Source organism: Abramis brama (genome assembly GCF_963993115.1).
Source record: "Abramis brama genome assembly, chromosome: 17".
Taxonomy (NCBI): Eukaryota; Metazoa; Chordata; class Actinopteri; order Cypriniformes; family Leuciscidae; genus Abramis; species Abramis brama.
The window spans coordinates 19725092-19733906 of NC_139979.1; the positions used below are offsets into that span (position 1 = coordinate 19725092).

The following is an 8815-nucleotide window of genomic DNA, read 5'->3' on the forward strand; positions in this document are numbered from 1 at the left end:
TAGATAAATAAAAATGGAGGCTTCACAGAAGAGATGCCGTACATTTGTGGTGTGGGAGCATTTCCATTTGGAAACCCCAAATAAAGTGAGATGTATGCATTGTGATTGGCAGCTAGCCTACTGCAACAATACATCATCCATGATGCGCCATTTGAGGAGCACTCATCCTGCCATTTTGCAGGGTGCAGAGGATGGCATTCCCCCTGTACCTAGGCCTGCTACTGACACTGCTGGGCCATCTAAGCAAGGTATGCATTGTTTGAAATATAATTATTTGTATGTCCTTGCTAAAAAATATATCTTTGCATGCCAGCAACAAGTGTCCCTTTTGAGAGGATTTTTTCAAAGGCTGGAGAAATTATCTGTTAAAAAAAAGTAGTAGGCTAAGTCCTTCCAGCGCAGAGAAATTAATATTAATACAAATCTATAAAAAAGTGAGACATTGTGGCTTGATTTCTTTTATTAATATTCATTTTTCATGACCAAAATAACATTATGCACAGTGAGGAGCCTACAGGTTACAAGCTTCACATATTAGAAAAATACAATAATAAAAAAACAAAAAAAAATTTAATGGCTCGTTGTCAAGGTTGTTTCAGACCAACACCTGCAAGAGACCACTAGGTGTCACCGTTGAGACAGGTGTCGGATTGCGCTTTTTTCACTCCTCCTCTGCCTCTCACTGCAGCTGCCTACTCTCGACTACATTTCAGCTGAGGCGAGGCAAGGCGCATCTCAAACAAGCCTAACTTCGCGCTCATAGTTTTGATTAGAATACATCACATCCGGTCGACCGGTCGCATACGGTCTAGCCGCAGAAGTTCAGATATTTCAACGCATCCGAAGCTCAAATTGGATCCGCAATTTCCGCATACGCATATGATCGGAACTCCCCGCAGCTCCCGTACGACTCTCCATTGGAAATGAATGACTTCCGGTCCGACGGCTGTCGGTGCAGTGGAAAGGCGGCTTATAGCATGCACTGCTTCAAGTCAGCCTCCGATCGGTCTGCACAGAGCTGTATAGTCGAACAAGCCTTTGCGGCAGGGACGTGCACAGACATTTTGAGGGGCAGGGGCTCAAGTGAAATAAAGGGCACTTCTCATAATTATTATTTATTTATTTATTTTTAAACAAAAAAGTATATATATTAACGCAACTCTGACTTCCTTTTTAAAAAAAATTATTTAAAAAGTTAATTAATTTTATCTTCCTCAAACTCACACAATTGTTTCATTTTCAAAAGATGTCTACAAAATAATCAGTTCACACAGAAACCATGGTCTCCTTAGTATTCACTAGGTTTATAGAGCAGCAAAGCAAACCATTCCACAATGTGCATGTTTTGAAAACATTTTCTATGCTACTAGTTTCAAGTATATATTTAGAATAACCTAAATAACTGCATCAAGCAGAGGGGCGTGTTTTACTAATAATTTGTTTATTTTTGCACAAGGCACTACATCATTTTAATTTTTTTGGTGTTATCACACCAAGGGGGGGGAGGGAGCGTTTCAGAACTCCTGACCTGATATTTAGATATACTATTCTTCAATAAATATATTTGTTTGACAGGGAAGCTGTGCGCAAACAGGAATATATATTATTTAAAAACATTTTTTTTTAAAAGCACCCCAGAAAAAAGGGCACTTTCTCTCCAGGAATAAAAAGGGCAGGTGCTCAAGCCCCCTTTGATGTCTATGTGTGCACGTGCCTGCTTTGCGGTGTTGCTATTAAACTGGATGTAGCCTAATTTACATTTTTTCTCAGTTGTTTACACACAAATACTGGTACTTGAGAGACCACAACATGTAACTCATTCACCAACCCCCTGTACCAATTCTGCTAAACTACAAGCACAATTCCTGCTTTACACTCAAATTGCAGTTCTAAAACACACCTTTTTCAAAACACTACACACAATTTTCATGCAGAAAATCTCTTGTTTTCACAAGGAACACACTGCACACTGACTCATCACATGGGCAAACACCTGTCACACAGTTTTACAATTAGCAATCAGAGCTTTAGCATAAAAGGGCAACAGGTGAGCTCTTCAATGGAGCAATGGATGCCAACATTGGATTTTTTTTTTTTTTTTACTGTAACTGTATACAGTCAATTCTTCTGTTGTTTTGTATGTAGACCACTGTATGTACAACTTTGTGTTGGTTGGGATGTACACTGTGTACATTGTTTTTGTGTGAAAAATAAAATATATTGTTACCTTGTATTTGTGTGTTCTGAGTATAAAAACAATATTCTCAAATACTTTACAACACACTTATGTATGTACTGTCTGTAGTAAGTGTAACACTGAACAAAAAAAGGCCTAAGTCATTATGATGAATGGAGAAGAAGTGTTTTCCATTCATCATAGTGTTTTACATTGAGCACATCAGTGTTCAACTGGTTCTTATAAATGTCTATTCATATGATGGTTTGTGTGTGTCATTTGAAAACAAAATACCATTTTGAGAAGTAATAACATTGTTTTGAATGTAAAGTTTCATTTTGCAGGAGAATTGAGGGGTTTTGCCCATTGTGTGTGTGTTTTTTGATTTGTGTGTAGAGTTCTGAGAATATGAAGCATGCTTTCAGAAAATGTGTGTAAACAATCGAGAAAAACTGTAAGTTCTGTTGCTTTTATAGGAAAATAAATACGATGAACAAGACACCCAAAGTACTTGTTATTTAATTTCATTCCAAAGACGTGTTTATCAATCATTTTTACTTTAATACAGACATGTTTTATTATTTTATTATCCGGAAACGAGCCGTTTGTTGTAGTTCTTGAAAAGTGGATTCTGTTAAATAAAATATCTCCTTTTGAAGTGGACTTTTGAGTTTTGTAACCTTTCAGATCTTTTTAATGCTCAAACAGCAACACACACAAACTAAAGTAGAAAAAGTGAAAAAGCTTAATAGCATTAAGTCATACTGTGCATGTAATTTTCTTCTATTTTATTGTATTGCAGTGTTACAGCATTAATGAGACAGACATCTTACATTGTAGCTGGAAGTTTTATGCTAACACAACTGAAAAAAACAAAGGTTCAGCAAAAGAAGTTAGCCTAACCTTTAATATTCAAAATATAAGACGACAGTACAAAAAAAATACACATTTGCAGTTCTGCTTCTTATGACAAGTAGGGCTTCAAGATGTTTTAAATATTTACAGCAAATTAATATATTTAAAAACATAGGCCTAATAAAAAATAAAAACATAAGACAATTGGAAAACTTGTAGATACTGTACAATAACTCCAGAATTTAAAAATGTATAACAGTGAAATTCAAGAAATCAAATATGCTTGAGAAATGCAAAACATAACCTAAAGTAGCTGCCACATGTGAGAAGAGAAATAAAGATTTATCTATAGGTTTAAGTCTCGACAATTCCCTCCTCCTGCTTGTCCTACTACTGTCTTATCTAAAATAACAAAAATGCTGAATAAGCTGAATGTCTTTTCCTGCTTCAGTAGCTAACCACACCACAAACCCACGCTATACGTTGAGCTGATAAGAGATTGACAGATTTGAGTGGACTACTCTCAACGTTTTAATGGTGCCTGTGAGGCTAAATTTTTACCCTTTTAGGGGAGATAAACCCATAGCATAACAATAGCAGTCACTAGTCAATGAACAATAAACTGGATTAAGAGAATGTATCTTACATACTTCATCTTTAAAGTTGGGTGGATTCTGATTGTCTGTTAATGGTTTTATCATTCATCAGCTGGGAAACTCTGAAAGTAAGTGATTCCAATGATATAGTTCTTCTATGTCTTGTGGTGTGGACTTCACTATTCTCATAGAATTAGAACAATTAATAGTTACCCTTCTTGGTGTGAACAGAAACACTTGTTTACTTAAAGCCAAACTATTCTGACATAATACTGATACAGATGTTAAAGGTTGCAGAAAAAGAGGGGATGGTTACTGACTGTACACATATGGGTTTGGTCTTTCAGAAAGCAGACGTGTGTGATGTGTCCACTGACTCTGACCATACAGAGCTTTTCCGTGACACCAGGCCTGCTGGGCCCTTCAGCGTGAAGCCCAGCGGTCTTAGTAGGTCCAGCAAGTGCTGGCGAAATTTCACCCCCACAAAAGCATAAAGCACTGGGTTGACACAGCAGTGTAAGTAGGCCAATGTGGAAGTTGCTGTAAGAGCTACATCCAATGCTGTGGTGCTGTCACAGGATGTTTGGTAACTGATGGTTTGGTTGTTTTTCAAGGTGTCAACGATGAGGGTGATGTTGAAGGGTGTCCAGCCGATGAAGAAGGCCAGTACGAGGGCTATGATGACACGGATGGCCCTCTTCTTCTGCATGCCCTGAGAGCCATGTCGCAGCCGCAGGAGGATGCAAGAGTAACAGAACAACATCATTATTGCTGGAATAGCAAAACCCAAAATATGATAGAGCAGACGAGAGTACAGACGCCAATCATCAGGGTAAAACGGAACACATTCTATTTTATCCTGTCGTCTGCTGTCCTTGAAGGCCCCAAGGAATATCCAGTCAGGAATGGAGAGAAGAATGCAGAAGAGCCAGACCATCAGGCAGCAACAGTGAGTCACCATAGGCTTTTTACGAGAATACATCTGCACCGCATAGACGATGGACAGGAAGCGGTCAAGACTGATGCAGGAAAGCATGAAAATCCCACAGTAGAAATTGATCTGATGGAGAAACGTGACAATAAGAGACTGCAAACCTGAAGTTGATTCTTATAGTAATATTCCTGGTTCTACAAGTTAGGCTCAATCAACAGCATTTGTTATTTAACACAAAAATAAATTTCCACTTCTTAAAAAAAAAAATCAGGGTTACATTGAGGAACAATCGAAGTGAATGGGGCCGATCCGTAAAATCTGCTAAAATGCTCCCTTTTTCAATAGTATAGCCACAAGCTGTAAACAATATATTAACATGATTTTAATGTGAAAATATCCCTTATAACCTTTTAACCTTTTCCGTGTAAAGTTATATACAATTTTACAACTGTTACCATGAACATGACTTAAACAGCTATACAGCTCAAATAATAATAATCAATTTGAAAAAACAATCTATAAATAAATAATAAAATCAATTGCACAAAAGGTTTTTTATAGTGCCAAAAGAGTATTTTGTTTATTAATACTACTACCATTAATACTAACACTAACTATTTTATTCTATTTATATAAAAAAAAAACGTATTAAAAAAAAACCTTGCTATGTGTACTGTGCTAACTGGGACTTACACAGCACAGTCATTCACAGCACTTAGCCTACATATTGTTGCCCTATTGTTGGTTTGATTGCTTCTATTGTTCTCCTTTGTAAATTGCTATGATTAAATGTAAATGTAAGAATGTATCTCCAACTTTACTGTAAAAGGTAAGCTGCAATTGTTACATTAAAGAGCTGTGTTTTACTTGTTTAAACCCATAAAAGTAGATTTTATTAGTATAAATGAATGCATTTATGTTGATTCAACAATGACTTGATAAAAAAGGAGTTAATTTAGATGTTATAATTTTTCGGTTAAGCTACTAGTGTGAATGTTTTTTAATGTATTGTCATTCATGCAATTCCATCACAGAATGTATGCATAAAACAATAAAATGGAGAAGCAGTGTACCAAATCATTTCATAAAATCAACATTTAAAAAAACACAACATAAACAACAAAGATTTTGCCCACCTTGAACAGAGCTCCGTTCAGTTTGCAAAGCGCTGTGCCGAAGATCCAGCCCTGCACTGCCTCTACAGCCCAGAAGGGCAGCGTCAGCAGGAGCAGAGTGTCTGCTAAACTCAGGTGAAGGATGAAGATGTCTGTAACATTCAAGCTCTGCCTTTTCTTCCACAGTACCACCAGAACCAACCCATTTCCCACCAGCCCCACTACCAGCGCCAGAGAGTAAAGGACCGGAATATAAATGGAATCAAAGTGCATGCTAGAGTTCTGATTACAGACAAGTCCTCCAGAGCTGTCCTCGTAATACATCCCCGAGTAGTTGCTGAAGTTGCTGTAATCAGAGAAACCAAGTTCATCCATGCTGATGGTGATCTTTTCATCAGAAGTCATCTTCTGCAAAGAAACATACATCAGAATTAGTATCTTTTTCTATCATTTATTTTCAATAAGAGTATTTATTATTTTATTTATTTGGAAATATAATATTTTAATGAATGTTTCAAGTGAACGTGCGGTTTAAAGTCTGAGGGTAAAATTTCAATTTATCCTTACATTTATTCCAGTTTATAGTTTACGTCTGAAGAAGTAACTTTTTCTGAAGTAAGGTATTTTGGCCAGAAGGGGGCAAAAGTCTTCAAGCTCAATATAAAGGAATCCTTCGCCCAAAATAATAATTTTGTCATCGTTTAGGCTACTCACCCTCATGTCGCTCCAACCCTTTATGACTTTTTTGCTTCTTTGGGACACAAAAGAAGATATTCTGTTTTTGTTCGTTTGTTTGTTTTGTCTATAAAATGAAAGTATAGGGTCAAATGATTTTTGGACCCCATTGACCTTTATTGTATGGACAAAACAATTTAAACATTCATAAAAATATCTTCTTCTGTAATCCTCTGAAGGAATGTTTCTATAGGTTTGAAATTATATGTAACTGAATGTTATATATTGATGCATTGGATTAATTCATAGCCTTTTCATATAGCCTATTAATTTTTATTCCCCAACTGACAAAGGATTTTATAAGTGAATTTACAGCGGCTTTGATACACACTGTTGTTTTTTCAAATCAAGTGTTTTCATATTCTGTGAATCGATCGATTGAACAGATAAGAGAAAATGAAAAACCACAGTGTGGCCACAAAGCACATTCATCACTGATGTCTATCAGTCATAATGCAATTCATATTCTCATCATTGATGAGACTAAGCTGAACCAACTATGACCTTCAGGTCTTTTGCTGACGAACCGGACTACTGAGTGGGCATTCCTGGTAAAACACCATTTCTTTGAAAATGAGACTGTGGGTAGTTTGGATATACACTCTTAAAAATAAAGGTTCTTTATCCACCTTTAACATCCATGGAACCTTTGCCTTCCCCAAAAGGTTCTTAGTGGAAGAAGTTTCCTTAGATTATTAAAATGTTCTTCACACTAAGAAAAAAAGTCTATAAAGAACTGTTCAATGAATGGTTTTGGGGGACCCCAAAATGTTTGCAAAAACCCACTTTTAGAACCTTTATTTTTTAAGAGTGTATGGTCTCCTGATCTCTTTATGCGAAACCATGTTATTTACAATAATGTTCTGAATGTCTGTAATTGAAACCTGAAATCTCTGTAGGTGATATTTGTCACCCCCTGGAATTTCCCCTTATTTATCATCCTGCAGTCGCAATAATGTCAATCTGTTTGCGCTGGAAATGCACATTTAACTTTTAAAAATCGAAGTCTTAAAATATTTCATCGTAATTGGAAGTGAAGCTCCTTTGAAACTCTTTTGAATTGGATATCAAATCAAGGGAAGCGAAATGCTCTAAATATTATGGCAAGAAATAAATCCAATAATATTGAAATAAAATGAGATGATCACTGATAATCTTCAAATGTAAAATTAATACAACAATTAAACATTAATTTCAGCAACAATGTGAGCATCATCGATCTATGGTTATTTGGAAGGAAGAAAACGTACCTGTGTAAGTGAATGATCTCACAGTAGTTGAGAGGCACTGAAATGATTGGCACATTGAGTGTTACTCATTATTAGACCTAAAGGTCACGACATGCAGATGCACTGAAGAGAGAGAGAGAGAGAGAGAGAGAGGAGGAGGAGACAGTGGCAGGGAGCACCATGGGTTCAAAAGAGGAAATATGATAACGATCAGTTGTCACTCATTCACAATTCTATTTTAAATTTTCATTTTGCTTTCTCAATGAAATGTTTTGCTGGGGGAAATGCAGAAATAGGATGCATGTTACAAGCTGGCAAAAATAGATTGTTCATTAGTTATTGTTCATCATTCTTAAAGATGATCTTGACTAGCAAAGAAAAAGTTGACAACTACAGAGAAATTGTAATTATTGTTCTGTATGCTGACTGATCATATTTCAGCCTTGTGTATTTGCAAATTATAAGCTTTTTCAACTTTTCAGTCAGAAAACAGTAAAATCAAGCCAACTTTGTTATTAGTTATCTGATGTTAACAGTTATCTGTTTTCATATTACAGATATTTTTTTTAGTTTGTAATTTAGTTTGTTTTCCATCAGAATGAAGCTGATTTTATAAAAGTAATTGTTGCAAAGCAAACTTGTTGCAAAGTAAATGTTCCATCTGCTTGTTTCATCCTTATGTCACAGATGCATATGCAACGGGATGTTTTTTTCACACCTTTACACCACGTCCTGTTCTTCATTTCTTGCCATTCTCACTTGCACACATCGCTGCTCACGTATTTTAATTGGTACTTTTGTTGTCTGGTTTTGGTTTTCTACCTTATGCGCAGAGATTTTTTTTTGTGTGTGTGTCAGGTTGTACTTGTCACTATTAAAGGCCAAGTGAAAGCTACAAATGAAAACGTTTGAAGGAGAATAGAGAAGAGAAATCTGGCAGAGTTCTTTTAAGCAGAAGAAAAGGGAACCGGGAGACGATGAGCAGAGAGTGGTGATAGCTAAAGACAAAGACTGGTAATCTTGACAAAATATTCATTTCTTAGACAGACCTATATGTCAAACAATGTTGAAGTTGCACATTGGGTTCTGAGGTACCACATGTCAATTTTTGTTTTACTTGCTTACAGCCTCAGACCTTAAAACACCAACCCACACCAACCAAAAACTTCTCACTG

At 36.2% G+C, this 8815-nt stretch overlaps 1 protein-coding gene across 1 annotated transcript; it reads right to left on the reverse strand.

The window, feature by feature from the left end:
• Positions 1-2941: 2941 nt before the first annotated feature.
• On the reverse strand, positions 2942-7758 carry cxcr3.1 (chemokine (C-X-C motif) receptor 3, tandem duplicate 1). Its single transcript, XM_084089792.1, has 3 exons — positions 7662-7758; positions 5698-6084; positions 2942-4687 (listed from the first exon to the last, which is right to left on the reverse strand). Exons 2-3 carry the CDS (start codon positions 6079-6081, stop codon positions 3971-3973), a joined length of 1101 nt encoding a protein of 366 aa, XP_083945918.1. The 5' UTR covers positions 6082-6084; positions 7662-7758; the 3' UTR covers positions 2942-3970.
• Positions 7759-8815: the final 1057 nt, after the last annotated feature.

Bases quoted from the DNA above. Each gene is read 5' to 3' on its own strand.
- cxcr3.1 (XM_084089792.1), bottom strand. From the start codon at position 6,081: ATGACTTCTGATGAAAAGATCACCATCAGCATGGATGAACTTGGTTTC. The intron at 4,688-5,697 runs GTGGGCAAAATC...TTTCTCCATCAG, and splicing joins TGAACGGAGCTCTGTTCAAG to ATCAATTTCTACTGTGGGAT.